The sequence below is a fragment of the Lontra canadensis genome, unplaced genomic scaffold, assembly GCF_010015895.1.
Source record: "Lontra canadensis isolate GAN:19392208 unplaced genomic scaffold, GSC_riverotter_1.0 scaffold160, whole genome shotgun sequence".
NCBI lineage: Eukaryota > Metazoa > Chordata > Mammalia > Carnivora > Mustelidae > Lontra > Lontra canadensis.
In genome coordinates, this window is record NW_022631154.1 from 65,280 (window position 1) to 81,996 (window position 16,717).

The window sequence follows — 16,717 nt, forward strand, 5'->3', positions numbered from 1 at the left end:
AAATCATACTCTCAAAGCAAAAGAAAAGATTTGCTTTCTATTTGGGATTTGTTTTATTTTTTTAAATCCATGTTCCCGTTCCCTTCCACTGCTGTGGGGAAGCAGAAGCTAAAGGACAAACGTCTTTATTCAGCAGATGGACTGCGCACGTGTGTGGGTTCGCTTCAGCCTCCACGGCTCCCCAGAAACGTGGGGCTGAGCCTGCCAGAGCAGCTCCGCCCTCGCCCTCGGCGACAGCTCCTGCTCCCTCTTGGCACCAAGGTCTTTGGGTCCCTGGAAGAGGGGAAGGGCTCAAACCCTAATCGTCTCTGCAAACCGCCGTCCTTCCCCGGACCGGCTCGCGCAGGTGCGTCGCAGACGAAGTCGAGTTAGGGTTAACCCTGACCCGTACCCGTACCCGTACCCGTACCCTTAGGTACCCTAACCCCGTAGAGACCGGTTGCTGGAACCCAGAGACCCCGCCACTGAAGTTCCCCGGGCGGACAAATCCCGTCTCCCGAGAGTCGGGGCTGCGGGTCGCGCCGAGACCGACCCCCTCCAGGGCTTCAGGAAAGCGGGCGCCGCCCTGCTGCCGGCGTCCGGCTCGCGGCCCGCACGAGGGCGCCCGCTCCGCGCCCGGAAGTGCCCGCTGTGGAGGCGGCGCGGGTGCTGGGAGAGCCGGGGCTGGCACGGGGCTCTCCAGCCTGGGGGCCGGCAGCCCTGCGTCCCTCCCGCTTCCTCTCCACGCCCGTCCCACTCCCCGCGGCGCAGGAGGGGCAACTGGGGGGGGGGGGACTTTCTCGACTGTTCTCTCTTCGCAGCCCCAGGGAGAAGGAAGACAGTTCGGCAAAGTGGGGCTCCCAGAAAGTGGGGAGGAAAGAGGGAAGGAGCCTATGGTCTCCCTCCGAGGTGCCCAGAACGTACAAAGGAGCGTGCCCAGCCCGGACGAGGCCTGGAGGGGGACAGCGACTAATGGGACATGGGACAAATGCCCCATTGCCCTTAGGCCCAGTTTATCCCCCTGCCCCACACCCTGAAACCTCAAACGCAAACAATGCATTCAGACGGTAATTCCATTAGTCATCCTCCCTGAGGGGGCCGAGAGCCCAGCCTGGTTCCCATGAAGTGACTGGGCTGACTCATGCCGGGGCTGCAGGGATGGGCCAGATCCGGATTGACCAAAAGGCTGAAAAAGCTCGAAGCTGTGCTTAGCCCAGCCCCTGGGACCCCACCGTGCCCCCATCGTGAGAACCCTGGGAATCTCATGTTCCTGCAGCTGCCAGCTACTCAGACCACCGCCCCCAACACAAAAGACAGAGACAGACTCTTAAAGTAGGCCCCCCCACCTTCAACTGGGCCATGGGCAGCTGCTGTGGGCTCAGCCCGCCAGTGGCCTCTGTCCTGCCAGGCTTGGGTCATGCCAGACGCGCCCTCTCTCCCTCCCTTCACTGCATAAGCGCCCCCCCACCCCCCACCCTTCAGTCAGCACACCCAGAGCACAGCAGGCCTTTGTCTTCTGGGACGCTGCTAATGAGGTGGGAGGCAAAGGCAGAAAGAAATGTAAGTAAAATTAAACGCCCTTACAGCCTGTGTCCCTACACGCTACACCCGGTTGATAAAATACCCAAGGCAGGCAGAGTACAACCTTCCTCCAGGAAGCTCCCTACTGTCTTAATGTACACGCTTCGCTAGAGGGAAAAACCTTACTCAGCTTGACAATAGCCAGGCACCTGGAGAATCTGCTTTAGCCCGTAGAACTCCTTCTGGAACTTCCCTTATCTTTACTTCCCCCAACCCAGAGGTGTACAATCAGTGGTTCCTCACAATCCTGGGACAGCAGCTCTTTCTGCCCACGGGTCCTGTCCCCGTGCTTTAATAAAACCCCCTATTTGCACCAAAGAGGTCTCAGGGGGGCGCCTGAGTAGCTCAGAGGGTTAAGCTTCTGCCTTCTGCTCAGGTCGTGATCTCAAGGTGCTAGGATTGAGCTCCCCCCACCCCCCAGGGCTCTCTGCTCAGCAAGGAGCCTGCTTCCCCCTCTTCTCTCTACCTACTTGTAATCTCTCTCTGTCAAACAAATAAATAAAATCTTTAAACACACACACACAAACACACACAAAGATGTCTCAGGAATTCTTTTTTGGCGGTTGGCTCCAGCCCTCACCAACCTCAACAACATTCAAAAATTACACCACCAGGACTATCTCTGCTCCACTCTGGACCCATCACAGCCTGGCTTGGGCACCATTTCCTTCCCCACCCACATTCCAGAACCCTCTTTCCTGGGAACCACGTGAGCCTTCCTTAAGAAGCCTTCGTCCAGGGCGAGACCCTTTTCTAATTCACGTGCAGTCACCTTACAGGCAAGCAGCAGTCAGGGTGGCCCCAGGTGTGGGGCCCTGCCATGTCACTCCCAGAGGTGACCATGAGCAAAGTCTGATGGCTGGCACAGCACCAATAAGAGGAGGGAACAGAGATCACTAGGAAGCCAGGACACAGAGGCAGACTCGACCAAAAAAAGTTATTTATTGAACAATTACCCACCACAGTATTTTACTTAGGCAGGCCCGCTCAAGGGTGTCTCCACCTCCTGACTTGTTTTCAGCCCTTGAGAGCGTCATTGTAGATCAAAGCCAAGGCCCCCAGAAAGGTGACATATTCCTGGAAGTTCACCACCTGGTCCTTGTTTCGGTCCAGGTCCTCCATGAGCTTCACAATGTCAGCGTCCTGCAGCCTCTAACGTGTCAGAAGGGAAATCCAGCCTCAGTGTGATGAGAGCCTCGGGTTCTCTCCCTTGCCCCCTCCAGGCAGCCCTCCCTCATACAGGGGACCCTGTGCTCTCCTCGTCAAAGACACTGACTTTATTTCTCCACTAGGCTCCGCTCCTCACTGGCAGAGAGCACCAGGCTGAGGACTGGGAACTGACCCATGGTCCCAGTAAGCTGTGGGCTCGGCCCCAGAATATGGATAACTGAGCGACAGATGCACCTGGACCCCTCCCTCTCCTCACCCTGCTTCCCAAGGGCCCGGGGAGCGGCCTTACTCACCGCGCCGATGGTGAGCTCCTTCTGGATCAGCTCCTTCAGCTCCTTCTTGCTCAGAGTGCTCCTGTCGCCATCCTTGCCCGAGTACTTATGGAAGATGGCCACGAGGAGGCCAATGGCCTGGTCCAGGGGGCACGCCATGGCTGGGCGCTGGGCTCAGAGCTGGGGACGGAAAGGCTGGTCAGTGCCGAAGGGCCTCCCCACCCGCCCACATTCATATTCCCCAAGGGCTCTGTCCCCAGCCGCACCGCACCGGTGTCACCAGCAGAAGTCGGCTCAGGGCTTGGCGGGAGGGAGAGGCAGACCTGAAGGCCCCCAGGAGAGAGGTGGCCAAGCAGCAGGCAGGAAGGACCACGGCCGGCCGAGAGCCAGCCTCAGGGTCTCCAGAAGTCGGGGAGGAGGAGGGGGATCGCACACCCGGGACACGCCCTCCCGCAGTCCGGGGTGCACTCGGGGGAGCCACCTGCCGCCCGGGGGCCGATTCACCCCAGGGCGGGCGGCCCCGCGAGGACTCACCGCTCGGCCAGGAGAGCGTCCGCGGACCCGCGGGGCTGTGGCCAGCGCGCCTTTTAGCAGCCGCCGGGCGGAGGCCGGGCGAGTCAGAGCCCACCCCACCCCCGCGGCCAGGCCCCCAACCCCGCCCCGAGCCTCCCTCCCCGCCGCCGCCCGGGGCCAACTTCCCCCCCACCCCGAGCCAGCCCCACCGCGCCCTCCGCGCCGCCCTCAGGCCCGCCCCGTCCAGGCCCGCGGGGCGCCGGGCCCACACCCGGGGCCCCCCCAGCTCTCCGCGCCGCTGGCCTCGGGCTGTTCCGGTTCCCGGCACAGAACGGGGATCCCAGGGGAGACCGTTGCCAGCCAGGGACACCGAGCTCCCGGCCAGCTCCCCGGCCCACGGCGGGGGGGCGGGGGGCTCCCTAGAGGGTGTTTGGGGACAACCCCCGATGAAGGAGGGGGAGCGGCCAGTGGTCTGTAACCTGTGATTTAAAGGACATCTGGAACACCCACCCCTCAGCAAAAACAAATTCCCACCACCACCCTCACAACCCTTCCTCCCCCGGCGCAGACCGTCCCCTCCCTCCCTCGCCCCCAACCACGCCCCACACCCCAGCCTGGAATTCCGCCCACGGCCTCCCGCCCGGCGGTGTGCGCGCTGCGCTCCACGGAGCTCTGTACCCTCCGGTGGAAACGGTTTCCAGATCCTCTCCTGAGTTGTAGAGGGGAGTGAAGACAGCCGGAAGCCCCGGACCCCACAGAGGACTGGGGTGGGGCGGGGCGGGCTAGCGGCCGGGGGCGAAGTGGGGAAAGGAGGCTGGCGAGGGGACCTCCTGTGGCCTCAGAATGGCTTGTCCACCGCCGCCCTGGGGAGCCTCCCCCAGCGCCCGCACCTCCTCCGCCCTGTCAAAGCGCTTCCTCTTCGCTTTCTCTGGGAGGCAGGGGAAAGCCTGGCCCAACTTCCCCATTTTCCAGAAGGGCAAAACTAAGCCCAGGAAGTTCAGTGACATCCACACCGAGGCAGGGCAGGAAGGGAGGAAGCCCACGACCCTAAATCCCGGAGGCCCTCAGCCCACGCAAAGAGGCGTTCTCCCTTGCCCCCCACCACCACCCCTAGGCAAGGGGGACAAGACATCTTCAAAACCAGCCAGGAATGGAAAATCTTTATTTGCCCTGCTGGAAGGGAAGGCGGAAGCAGGGTCCATCCAGAAGGGAGGCGAGGGCAAGGGGCCAGAGAGGGGCTGTGAGAGGGGCTGCGGAGACCAGGGGGAAGGGGCTGAGCCCTGGTCATTTACTGTCCTCCAGGAAGAAGTCGTTGTAGGCCATGCACAGTGTGGTGAGGAACACCGAGTACTCCTTAAAGTCAATTTCCTGGTCACTGTTCTTGTCCAAGCTCTTCATCAGGTCATCAATGCTGGTCTCCTTCATCTTCTTCAAGGGAGAGGGACAGGTCAGCCACCCCAAATAGCCATGCATCACCACCACACGGTGCCACCCACGACCCGGGAAAACAGCCTCAGGGTGACTCTTAGCTGGGTCCTCAACATGGACGGTCTCAGCCCCCAGCGCACACGCAGCACCGGGCCTGGCACCATGCGGTGACCCACCCTGAATCCAAGCAACTGTCCCTAGGAAAGCCGGCCCAAGCGCCCCTTCCCACAGCACTTCCCACCATCCAGGGAAATAGTGGTCTGGACATTATACAGCGTCCAACAGAAATGCCTTGGGGACTGTGTGGCACTGAGCCTGATCAGACGTCTTCCGTCCCTGCAGAGGGTAGCTGAGACCTGACCCAGACAGCATGCCACGAAAGCCACGTGTTGGAGCCCAGAAGCCACCGCGGCCTTCCCTTCCTGGGAGAGCTTGCCGCTCGGCTGTGTGGAGATGAGGCCGGGGCTCAGCCGTGTTCTATCTGTCCCCTGCTCTCCACTGCTCTCCCAGACCAACTCCACAGAGAGGATGAAACATGGCCCTCGGGTGGGACAGGAAGAAAACACAGACAAGTTCTGCCCTCCCCTCTTCACTGCCCTCAGTTCCCACTTTTCCACCGGAGACACATGTCAGGACAAATGGAGACGGAAACAGCTTCTCTGTGACATGGTCCTTGCCCCAGCATTCCCCAGGCCCTCTGTGCCCTGTAATTAACCCCTGGGGACCCGCCACCCCTCCTTTTGCCCTCATTAACTTCAGGATGCAGAGAGCCTGGCAGGAAAGCCAGAGGGCAAGCTTCGTGAAACCCACACCTGCTCCTGTCCGCTGCCCAAGGGAGGCCCACCAGGGTTCACAATGTGACTGGAGAGGCCCCAGGACTAGATTTTCAAGGAAGAAGGAAGGACTCGGCCTCTTACTAGCTGGGTGTCTTTGGACAAGTTAGATAATATTTCTGAGCCTCTGTTTTCTCGAGCTGTAAAAATAATATAACTTCCTCCTAGGCTTTCCCCTCGGTCAGCCACCTCCCACCTTCTCCATCTGGCGAGAAGCAGTCTGTCTCCTTCCATCCTTGTGTCCCCAAACGAGCAGGACACTTTTTGTTCCTGTGTCAGTGCCAGCTGAGAGCCCTGGCTGTACAGGGCACACAGGCGGAGGCCCAGCCCTTGCACCTCACACAGCTTGAGCTGGGCACCCTGGGGCCTTTTCCCCCACGATTCCTCACACAGGCTCTTCGATGGCTCCGTGCGCCCGGCCTCAACACACAAGGCTCCCCGACCTCTAGGCCTTCATGCAGGCTGGAATTCACCCTCTGGACGTGGCCCTTCCTCCTTCCCAGGGAGACCCAACTCACCTCCCATCACAGAGGCCGTGCACCTGTTGGCCCAAGATGTCCACCTTCTTCCTTAGTCTCTGTCAGTCCCATTGGTCACCCTACTCCAGGCTGAGAGCAGAGCACTGGGAGGGTAGGTGCGTGTCCCCTCTGCTGGTTCTCTCGAGATGCAGAGCTGGGGCGTCCTACCTCACAGAAGGGGAGCCCCTACAGTGGTGTGGTGCTTCCTCTGTTCTCTTCCTCCCCCGTGGTGTGCGCAGGGAGAACTCGGGCTTTGGGCTTTAGGGAGTAGTCACCTACCTCTCCAAGACACAGCTCCTTCCCGATCAGCTCCTTTAGTTCCCTCCTGCTCAGGGTCAGTTTGCTGCCTTCTCTCCCCGAATATTTATGGAAAGTGGTGACCATAGTGGTCAGGGCCTTCTCAAGAGGTGTCTCCATCAGTGAGCTCTGGAGGGTGAAGGGGGAGGGAAGGATCACCATCCGAGGGAAGCCAGACCTACTGCTTCCCCATCGCTAGTCCAGCCCCAAGGCAAACAAGGAACAGCCAGAGCCACGAGACCCTCCAGCCCCACAGGAGCCTACACACGCCCCTGCTTAGGAGATGCTGGAAAAGGGCTCTAGGGGCAGATGACCTCTCCACGAGATGAACTGGTGGCAGACAAAGGAGCCAAGAAAGGTCCCCTGGCCCATTGAGCTCGGGCAGTCACTCCCCAGAGGCTGTCTCGCCCCAGTCACCTTCCTATGCCCAGGAGCCTGAATCACCGGAGAGTGGGGAGTGTCCCATTATGGAGGTGGAGGACAAGGCAAAGACAGTCCAGGCTTCGGAGTGGGGCTGGAGCTGGACCTGGGAGCTAAGATCTCAGCAGGAAACAGGGCAGAGTTTGCTGGACCTGTCCCGCTGGTCTCAGTCTCTGGCCCACAGACCTGCACACAACCGGCACTAGGAGGGGAGGGCCTATCTCCAGGACTCCTCTGAGGGCTGGATCCAGAGGCTGGGTTTGAACATGATCCTCCAGGTCCTTCAGCATGGCCACACCTACCCAAGGAAGAGGCCGCTCCCATGACTTAGGAAGGGGACAACACCCAAGAAACCTGGGGGCTCCAGGTCAATCTGTGTGGAGTCCAGAGCAAGAAGGAAGAAGCAGCTGGCTTTCACCTTCGCCCAAAGCCCACCTAGTGATTCTTGAGCTGGATCTGTCATTCACCTCTAGCTACCCCAAAACCTCAGCATCATGCCCCCTCCCACTCCAGAAGACTCAGCCTTGGGCACAGGGGAGGGGAGGGCCTCTGGGCGTCGGGGACAGCACCCCAGCTCTTCTGACTGCAACTGCATACCCAGAGCCCCTTCCTGAGAAACTCCGATAAGCACAGCACCACACTCTGCCCTCCTTCATGAGCCCATGTCTGCCCATCATGCCAGGCCTTCCTTGGTGGTGGTCCCCAAGGCTGTCGTGGTCTGGCCTCACCGCCCTACTTGCCCCACCGTACAGATGAGCAGGGAGGTGAGGAGGAAGGACTCACCAGGGAAGGAGCCAGCAGACAACCCACACAGCACAGTCTCCCTCCCACCACTCCCTGCCTTTGTTCCCTTGCTCTGGTCCCCAGGAAACCAGAGGAGGGAAGGAGCCAATGAGAAGGAGAGGGACCTGAGAAGGCCCAGGTCAGAGCCTCCTGGGATGGGGCTGGGGAGAAACCCCTCTGCCAGTCTTGCCTTCCTTGTTTCCCAACAGAGGGAAAGGGGGCATGTTGAGCTCATTGAGGCACACACATCTTCAATTCCAGAAGGTTTATTTTCCCAACCAAAACCCAGCACTCAATCTGATGGGACAACAGGGGTGGAAGAGAAACCAGGAGCCCTGGAAAAAGGACCAGGAAACGTGGCCCAACACAGGGCACCTCTTCACACCCTAGGCCACTCTCCATACTGCGCCTCCTGTCCACACCAGGAACAGAGCAAACACAACTTGAGATGGGAATCCATGAGGGAAGATGTTCCCTGCTGAGGGCATGGAAGTCAAGGTCAAGGTCATTAGCAACCATGGAGTTGAAGCCTAAGATGCCTCGCCGCTCATCTTCATGGGAAAGAGTTGTCAGAGACGTGGAACAGAGGCCTGGGAATCGGCGACATGGAAGGGGTCCAGGAAGGCTAAGCCCAGGTGACAGGGAAGCAGGCTCAGGGTGCAGGACGGAGTGGAGCAGGGGGCATGGAGAGTGGCCTGAATCCGAGGAGAGACACTTTTACCACCAAGCGGTTCAAGTGTGAGAACGGAGCTGAGTCAGATTGCACCTGTGGGCGCCGCATCCCCACCAGGCCTGGACCCTCCGCCCTGCGCCCACTCTGCCCCGCCCCGCCCCCACCTGGGCTGGCAAGGAGAGAGAGAGAGAGAGGCAGCAGGGACTGGTTGCTGAGCAACGGGAGTTTCCGAGGCAGAGTGATGCGGGAACATCCCTGGGGGAGGGCGCTCCCTTAGAAGATGGGCGGCCAGGGCCCTGGCAGAAGGAGAGGAGGCAGGCTTTTTCCTGGACCAAAATCCTAGCCAGGCCTCTGCAGTCACACTCGGGGGAACATCTGAGTCACCTGCCCCAACTGCTCTGACACTGGAGAGAAAAACAGGGTGTAATGAGAAGGAAAGGGAAAGCTTGAAAGGTCAAGGGAACCAAAACCCCCTACTGCTGGCCATCACCCTCACCGACTTCTTCTTAAAGGCCCTACAACCCCAGGCCCGGCCTGCAGGAGAACTTCCATCACCCATCAGCCTTTAACCTGAAGGGGCACGACATCAGGCCTGGTGTTTTCTGGGGGAAGAAAAATCTCAGTTCTATTGATCAGATCACATGTGTGGAATTTCATCTCCAAAATTAGGGCCACCTCCCACCACTTCCCTCCCTCCCACCCCAGCTACCATCCTCCACTCTTCCCTTTGAGGTCCTTTTGTCCCTCTCTGAAGGACCATGACCCTAACTGGTAACAGCCCTCCTCCCAGGGTCGCTGGTGACATTCTCAGGCTGCTGCAATGGGGTGGTCTCCTTCCACACGGCCTCCCTGACCTAACCACGGACAGGAGGGACTCACCCATCCCTGGGCTGGAAACTAGGGCGTTGGAAGGGGCCCGCAGGGCAGGGCCCTCGTGATTCAGCTCCTTGCCCCAGGGCGCCCAAACTCCATTCCAGGCCCCAGCCAAGAGCAGATGTGACCTTCAATCTCTCCAGAGGCAAGGCTGAGGTGGGAGGGACTAGTCTGCTGGCAAAGACCCCACAGCCGGGGCGCTCTAAGCCTTTGGGAGTTCTTTGCCCTGCCCTGGACACCATCAGCCAGCTCCATCATGTGCACACACAGTCTTCCACTCACCCCTGCCCCCAACCTCACTAGTCTGCTCTCCACGGAACCGCTGTCCACCGCCTGTGCTGCCCACCGTGACCCATCCCTCAGCCCTCACCGCGGCCCCAGAGCCTCTCAGACCATCAACCTCTAAACTTCTAAGACTCTTTATTGAACTTGGTCACAACGTGCACACATCTGGGGGGCCCGGGGTGAGGGCCGGTGCCCTCTGCCAACAGGTAGGGTACTCCCACCCCCGGGGGGGGCTTTCACTTCTTCCGGGGCTGCTTATCGGGGAACCCTTCGAAGAACTCATTGCACATCATGGCAACGCATGACAGGAAGACGCAGTACTCCTGGAAGTCCACCTCGTTGTCCTTGTTGCTGTCCAGGTTGTTCATGAGCTTCTGGAAGGCGGCCTCGTCCGTTCTCTTCTGCGGGGAAGAGGCAACAAGCAGAACCACACGTTCTGGCATGCAGCAAGACTAGAGCCGTTTCCCATCTCCAGACGGGAGCTCGGGAAGGCATAGCCTCGCCCTGGGGGCCCCGCTTTGGCGCCCCTGCTCTCAGGGGCTAAGTGGGGTCCACAGAAGTTCACCCCAAGGGGACGTGCACGCAGCTGGAGAAGGGACCACCACGTCATCCCCCAAGGTTGTTCCAAGAATCCAGCTAGACAGTGGTCACGAAGGTAACATCTAAACTGCGCAGAGTCTGGTATAATCGGGAACTGGGAATGCTCAGGGGCTTGGACATGTGTCTCCTTGACTGTGGCTTCACACCCACAGAGACTCCAAAATTATCTGTTGCCAGACTGATGGCAAATGTCCCAGTTTGTGGATCTCAGCTTTGCATTTTCACAACCTTGGAAGTTGCTTAGCCGCTCTAAATGTCTGTTCCCCTTTAGTTAAGTTGTGCAAAGCCCGTGGTGGGGTCTGGCCTGCACCCTACCTGTGGGTTACCCAGCCCTCCTCCTGCTGGGCTCCCGGAAGTGAGTGGCGGGTGCCCACTGTGTTCCGAACCAAGCCCTCTGCTCGGACGTCCCCATCCCAGGGACAGATGCATCCCAGGGACGGTAGCTACGGCTCTGCCCACAGGCTGGTGCCCCACCAGGCCCTGACCCTTCCCCGTGGAGAGGGGAGCACACAGGGGCGTACTCCCAGACAGTAACCACTCACCCCCAAGAAGCTGGGCAGCTCCCGGGTCAGCAGCTCCTTTAGCTCTGACCTGTTGAGCTTGAACTTGTCACCCTCCTTGCCCGAGTACTTGTGGAAGGTGGACACCATCACATCCAGAGCCTGCTCCAGGGGGCACGCCATGTTGGCGCTCAGGATCTGAGGGTGGGTCCCAGAGACAACCTTGTCTTCCCCAGCCCCACCCTCAGAATGCTCCACCCCACTCCCAGCCCCCAGGGGCCACTTGATGAGATTCTGCTCCCACCAGAAGGGGACCCAGAAAGGTGCGCCGCAGCTCCTAGCGAGAAGTGCGTGCTTCAGGCCACCGTACAGGCTGGACTGTCCTGTCCCGGCCCAGGCTCCGGATTGCAGGCAGCCTCACTCAGGCTGGGCCTCCCCCACTCTCTCCCCCTCCACCAGTACTCCCACGACCACAGCGGCCACACCCTGCCCCGTTCTCCCCATCCCGGGGCTGCTGGAGGCCTGCCCAGGGGCCGCAGCGGAAAAAACCAGCGGCCCAGCCCTGGAGTAGGGAGGGGCAGGGTGAGGTGGCAGAGGCAGAGATGCAGGGCGGGGTGCAGCCAGCTCCCTGTGGGGTGCAGAGCAGACGCCCATAGGACACAAGCAGACAAAAGGCCAGTTGACTTCAGTTTGCTTCCCACACCCGAGTGTGCATACACAGGCCCGTGCAACCCAGCAAACAGCGGCCGATATGCAGACCCACAGGTCACACACACACCAACACACGCTCCAGCAACAGCACGTGCAAAGCCCAGCATCCCCGTGCCACCAGCTAGGTCGAATCCAGGCCCTGCACACTTCTTGTTTGTGGGTTTTTCTCTTGCACATGCATGCAGGCAGGCATGCGTATGCTCACGCGCACACACACACACACACTCACACTCACACACACCCCACTCCAGGGCCTCCACATCACAATCTCACGCTGGACCCCGTTAGCATATCTGGCCCCCACCAGCCACTCCTTCCTCTGCCCAGAGCCTGACCCCAGCCTCACCCTGACACCCTTGTGTGCCAGTCAGGAGACCACGACTTACCAGGCCAAGAGGGAAGAAGAGATGAAGAGGGAGGGTGAGAGGAGAGGAAGAGTGGGGAAAACCCAGCGGTCTGTCCTATTTATACCCTGGCCAGGCCCTGCCCATAGCAGGGGCTGGGGAAGAGCGAGAGACAGTCCTCTTCTGGGCCCCTCCACCAGCCCGGCTGGGAACCCAGCTTCCTGCCCTGGGTAGGCACATTGCACAATGGGAGACCCACACAGCCTGGGGTCTCCATGGGGTGGGCACTGCGCTGTGGGCTCAGCTCAACCTGAATTTTCGGGAGCCAGAGGAAGTCTGTGCCCTGGGCACAGCAGGGGTGGGGGGGGGCAGGGAGGAGGTGGTCCTGCTGGGCAGCCAGAAAAGGGGAGAAAAGGCAGGTGAGTGCGCACGGCTGGCTTGGCTGGTAGAGCACCCTGCTCTTGATCTGGGGACTCTGTGAGCTCAAGACCCATGTTGGGCAGGGAGCCTGCTTTAAAAATAAAATACTATAAAATCTTGAAAAAAAGAAATTGCCCTGGAAATGTGGCTGCCCAGGCACTAAGGAGGGGACCCCAGGAAGCTCTCGCTGCCCTTCTCCCCTCCTTCAAGGGCACTCTGCCATGCTGACGGAGGTCCAGGGCAGGAGGAGAGTCTGGAGGAGGAACAGACCAACGCCCAAAGGTGATGCTAGGACCACCCCAGGCGCATCAGTGCACAAAGGTCCCGGATGCGGTAGTGATGGAGTAGGGAGTAGGAGTCAAGTGTGGGGCTCGGGGATGGACAGCAGGTACCCAGAGGACGGGGGAGAGGGAGGCTATCAGGATGGGGTATCTAGAGTTGGGATAGTATTAAAATGAAGAACACAGGTTGGGGTGGAAAGTTAGAGAAAAAATGGCATGAAGTGGGGAAGGCGGGGATCAGGGTCACCTTCTCAGAGTGGGGTATGAACTCAGCTTTACTGAGGATCAGGAGTAGGGAGCTAAGGCCCTCAGCAGGTTATAGCTTCAGGGATGGGGTCTGTCTCAAGGTGTCCCCTCCCTTGGGCACCCCTCCCTGGCCAAGAGCCATACCCTGGTCAGACCTCAGACACCCTAATCCTATTAGCTCTGCTCTCTGGGCTCCCACACCCAAGCCCACAAGTCCGCCCCACCCCTGCTCCCCAACCCTCCTCCTCAGAACAGCCTTGCTGAGGCCTGAGCACCATCCCTAGGGAATCTGGGGCTGCCCTGGCGTCTTCCTTGACAGCCCAGGGGAGTTGCGCTTCAAAGTCCCCAGAGAGAGAGAGAGAGACACCCCAAAGCCTCCTGGACCTTGTCCTCAGAAGGATCTCCCCTCCCTGCTTCCGCTAGGCTGACTCACCTGGAGCACAAAAGCCCCACAAAAGCCAGAGAGGAGTGAGGACTCTGACCCCCACCCCCCACAAGCCCAAGAGTCGAGAGCCAAACTGGGGACACCGGTTCTTTATTAGGCGTGAAGTGGACCCTCCGGGGTCAGGGCCTCATCCATGCGGCCACAGGGGGAGTCGGTGCTCTGGGGCTTTTCAGCTGGGACCCTGGGGAGGTCCCCTCCCGTCTCTAGCCCCCTGGGTCAGCCCGGCCTGGGCCTCGTGTCAGGCGCCCGTGGGAGCAGAGCCTACTGGGAGCAGGGGGGCTCGGGGGGACAGTCCTTGAAGTACTCGTGACAGTAGGTGCACAGGCAGGCCAGGGCACGCACGAACTCCCCGAAGTCCACCTCCCGGTCCTTGTTGGTGTCCAGGACGCTCATGAACTGATGGTAGTCACACTCCCGCAGCTCCGTCTGCACAGCGTGGGGGGTGGGGGGCGCAAGCTGAGGCAGGGGTGCATGCCCAACCCACCTTCCCCTCCTGGCCGGCCTCCCTGCCTTCCACAGCCCTGGGAGACGAGCCTCAGCCTCCAGCTCTGCCATCTGCCTGCGTCCGCACCCCGCAACCGCCCTTCTCAGGTCCCACAGCCCGCTGCATGTGGGAATGCTCCCCAGTGCACCCTCGCCGGCCTCCCAGCCGCCTGCCAAGCAGCAGGTGTGGCCATGCTCTGTCCCCTCACAGACGGGGCCCTGGGCTCGCAGACGGGGCCCTGGGACCCCTGCCGCATCCGCTCGCCTCCTCACAGCCTCACCCCTGCCCCATTTGCTCCGAGCCGGTCCCCAGGGCTCTCTCTGCAGTCCGGGCAGGGCCTCCCACACACTGGCCCCCCCAGGAGCTCACCGGGGTCCAGGTGGGCAGCTCCTTCTGCAGCAGCTCCTTGAGCTCCCCCTGGCAGAGCCTGTGCTTGTCCCCGCCGCGCCCCGAATACTCCTGGAAGGTGCACACGATGGCAGCCACCGCCTGCTCCAGAGGCCTGGCCATCCTCACTGTCAGAGGACATGGAGGTGAGACGCAGCCGGAGGCCCAGCCATGCCTAGGACGTTTCTCAGAGACCGCTCCCACACACTCCTGCTGCTTCCCCCCTCCGAGCAGCCCGGCCCTGACCACTCCAGCCTCTTCTAATTTCTCTCCCTATGACTCCAATGTCATTTTCCTGGACAGAAGTCTTCTTTCCCTACCATCAGGGCAAACTCCTCAGAGAGCACCCCACCCCCCAACTGCATCCCCACACTGGGGATACTTGAGGACTCCCTGGCTGTCTCCCTTCTCTCGACCCTGACACCCAGGAAGGGCTCAGGCCCATGGTGCCCCACCATGAGATAAAGCCTCCAGACCCGCAGGAAATTGCCCAAGGAGATACTTGCCCCGTAACCCCCCCTCCTCAGATCCTTGGAGCAGCTGGGCTTCTCAGGGAGGGGTCAGGTCTGAGAGCAACCCCAGCACCTCACCACCACCCTCACTCATCCCTGCTCCCCTGAACTCTGCCTGGGACCCCCTGTGCATCAGGCCAGCCACACAACCTCAGATGAGCCCCTAACACTGGGGGGCAGGGGCCCTACCTGTAAACTGGGCTTCATTCCACCTCTCAGGCCTGCTCAGGGACCCAAACCGGCAGTCCACAGAGGGAGCCAGCTCAGGGGTTCACGGGTCAGTGATTTGCCCCACCTGAAGCTGTCTCCCTGCCCCCTGGGGTCTTGAGCCAGAAGGTTTAGCATAGGAACACCCCTTCTCTCAGAAGGGCAGGCTTTCCTGGAAGTGCCCATCTTCCCCAACCCCACCACCTCTGGGAGGATGCCTCCAGCCTGGGGAACCCTGAAGCAGCTGGGAAGGCCCTGCTAATCCCCTGTGAACCTAGGGCCTTGCTCCCCCAGGGGACAGGAGTGTGCCCCAGGGAGGCCAGGCTACGAGGCGCTCTCCCGGGTGCCCCTCTGCTGGGCCATACAGAACGCCCCTGCCGGCAGGGTTGGGCGCGGGGGTGATGGGGCAATGCTCAGCCAGCGGTCTCTGTGACAGCCCAGCAGTGGAGCTGGGATGGGAGTCTGTGCTTCCAGCAGAGGAAAGGGCCACACGCACAGGGACTAGGGAAACTCAGAGGTGCTCGGCGGCCCTTCTGGGCTCCTGCCAGCCTGGCTGGCACCACCCCAGGGGGCTTTTTCAGAAGCTGGGTGCCTGGAGCCTGAAGGGAACCCTCTCTTCCCTGTGAGGCCCCCACCCCTGCCAGACCTCCGCACTGCACACCCCTAACCCAAACTTCCAGACTGCCCTTCACTGTACCGAGGACCACTGAACCCACCATAGCTGACTTCCGGCACCTGGCCAGTACCTGCAGTGCTCGTCCCTCTACCCCCAGGCCCAGCTCCCAATCCAGGGCAGAACCCAAGCAGCTGGCACTCACCACGAGTCTTGGTTTCAGCTGTAGGAGGCTAGAGACGGGGCGTCCCTATTTCTAGTCTCCCAGCGAAGGAAGGGAGCAATTATGAGGGCCCAAGTAGGTCAAACTGAGGGTGCCCCCAGGGGCTCCCCTGCCTCCTTCCCTGGCGGCCCTTATTATGGTCCCCTAGGGCCCACCCACGCATGCATACATCAAAGGGCCATTTAGGGCCACAGACACAACCCCCTTATTGCCCACCCCCAGAGCTGGGAACAGGGCCCAACACACCCCCTTCCCCTTCCAGCCTCTGTCGGAGGAGACAAGACGGGCTAATCCATCCCATCCACGCCCCCTTCTTCACTCTAGAAGCACACATAGCTTCACCGCCCCCCCTCAGAGAATCCTTGTGCCCGAGGGGATCCTGGAGAGCGTCTGCTCAGCCCCATTTGCAGGCGAGAACACGGAAGCCTGAGACAGCCTCCCTGTATGACCAGGTCAGTGGTTCTTTGTCACTTTGGTCTGTGGCCTGCTCTCTCCCCTGAGGAGACCATCTGCAGGGTGTCTAGAACGCTAGGAGGAAGGCAAGCTGCTCCGAGGGGCCCTTCCCAGTCAGGCTGACCTCTCTGTGGCCCACAGCCCACTGCCCTAAGCGCTGTGAGTGGGCTCAGACCCTGCAGGCTCCCCTACGTGTGCAGTCCCCAGGTCTGTGTCCTGTCCTCTGTTCCTTGAGGTCTGATGGGATGGGGCCTGGGTGTCCTCTGGCTCTCAGCTGGAGTATGTAGCCCTTTGGGGTCCCAGCATTATGGAGACTGTCCCCCTTGTCTCCCCTCCTCAGTGAGCCCTGGGCTTCAGCTCCCATCTTCCTAACTCCACAGACACCCTGGCTCAGCTCAGCCAGTGCTCTCAGGGTGTGAGGGGCCCTGGAGCGTGGCTCAGCTCCTGGAGTTGGTTTCCCTTAGATTTTGGTCTCCTCACTCCTTACTGCCCTGTGAGCTCCTCATTGCTTTGAAACATGCTTTTTAATTCTGTCCAGCACTGTGGTTGTTTTTAGTGGGAACAGGCCCTCTGTATCACTATGACTCTAGTCTGTCTCTCACGCCCCCTTCCCCATTTCATAGCAGGAGAACCCAAGACCCAGGAGAGTGTGTGGAAAGGGGATGG

General features: G+C 60.6%; 4 protein-coding genes across 9 annotated transcripts; all 4 read right to left on the reverse strand.

The window, feature by feature from the left end:
- Window positions 1–2,485: 2,485 nt before the first annotated feature.
- On the reverse strand, window positions 2,486–4,759 carry LOC116859658 (protein S100-A6). Of its 3 annotated transcripts, none has more exons than XM_032845121.1 (3): window positions 4,675–4,759; window positions 3,024–3,182; window positions 2,486–2,712 (listed from the first exon to the last, which is right to left on the reverse strand). In XM_032845121.1, the coding sequence occupies exons 2-3, from the start codon at window positions 3,159–3,161 to the stop codon at window positions 2,578–2,580; spliced, it is 273 nt and encodes a 90-aa protein (XP_032701012.1). In that variant the 5' UTR covers window positions 3,162–3,182; window positions 4,675–4,759; the 3' UTR covers window positions 2,486–2,577. The 3 variants fall into 3 exon arrangements, with proteins under 3 accessions (XP_032701012.1, XP_032701013.1, XP_032701011.1); XM_032845122.1 differs by lacking the exon at window positions 4,675–4,759 and adding an exon at window positions 4,406–4,429; XM_032845120.1 differs by lacking the exon at window positions 4,675–4,759 and adding an exon at window positions 3,537–3,621.
- A 15-nt stretch (window positions 4,760–4,774) lies between these two features.
- Window positions 4,775–9,670, reverse strand: LOC116859656 (protein S100-A5). Of its 3 annotated transcripts, none has more exons than XM_032845115.1 (3): window positions 9,347–9,670; window positions 6,574–6,720; window positions 4,775–4,943 (listed from the first exon to the last, which is right to left on the reverse strand). In XM_032845115.1, exons 2-3 carry the CDS (start codon window positions 6,709–6,711, stop codon window positions 4,800–4,802), a joined length of 282 nt encoding a protein of 93 aa, XP_032701006.1. In that variant the 5' UTR covers window positions 6,712–6,720; window positions 9,347–9,670; the 3' UTR covers window positions 4,775–4,799. The 3 variants fall into 3 exon arrangements, with proteins under 3 accessions (XP_032701006.1, XP_032701007.1, XP_032701005.1); XM_032845116.1 differs by lacking the exon at window positions 9,347–9,670 and adding an exon at window positions 7,795–7,802; XM_032845114.1 differs by lacking the exon at window positions 9,347–9,670 and having other exon boundaries at window positions 4,775–4,940; window positions 6,574–6,767.
- Window positions 9,671–9,743: 73 nt separating this feature from the next.
- S100A4 (S100 calcium binding protein A4) lies at window positions 9,744–11,864 on the reverse strand. Of its 2 annotated transcripts, none has more exons than XM_032845117.1 (3): window positions 11,823–11,864; window positions 10,768–10,923; window positions 9,744–10,026 (listed from the first exon to the last, which is right to left on the reverse strand). In XM_032845117.1, exons 2-3 carry the CDS (start codon window positions 10,906–10,908, stop codon window positions 9,862–9,864), a joined length of 306 nt encoding a protein of 101 aa, XP_032701008.1. In that variant the 5' UTR covers window positions 10,909–10,923; window positions 11,823–11,864; the 3' UTR covers window positions 9,744–9,861. The 2 variants fall into 2 exon arrangements, with proteins under 2 accessions (XP_032701008.1, XP_032701010.1); XM_032845119.1 differs by having other exon boundaries at window positions 10,768–10,887; window positions 11,783–11,850.
- Window positions 11,865–13,355: 1,491 nt separating this feature from the next.
- S100A3 (S100 calcium binding protein A3) lies at window positions 13,356–14,166 on the reverse strand. The gene is made up of 2 exons (XM_032845182.1): window positions 14,026–14,166; window positions 13,356–13,598 (listed from the first exon to the last, which is right to left on the reverse strand). Exons 1-2 carry the CDS (start codon window positions 14,164–14,166, stop codon window positions 13,434–13,436), a joined length of 306 nt encoding a protein of 101 aa, XP_032701073.1. The 3' UTR covers window positions 13,356–13,433.
- Window positions 14,167–16,717: the final 2,551 nt, after the last annotated feature.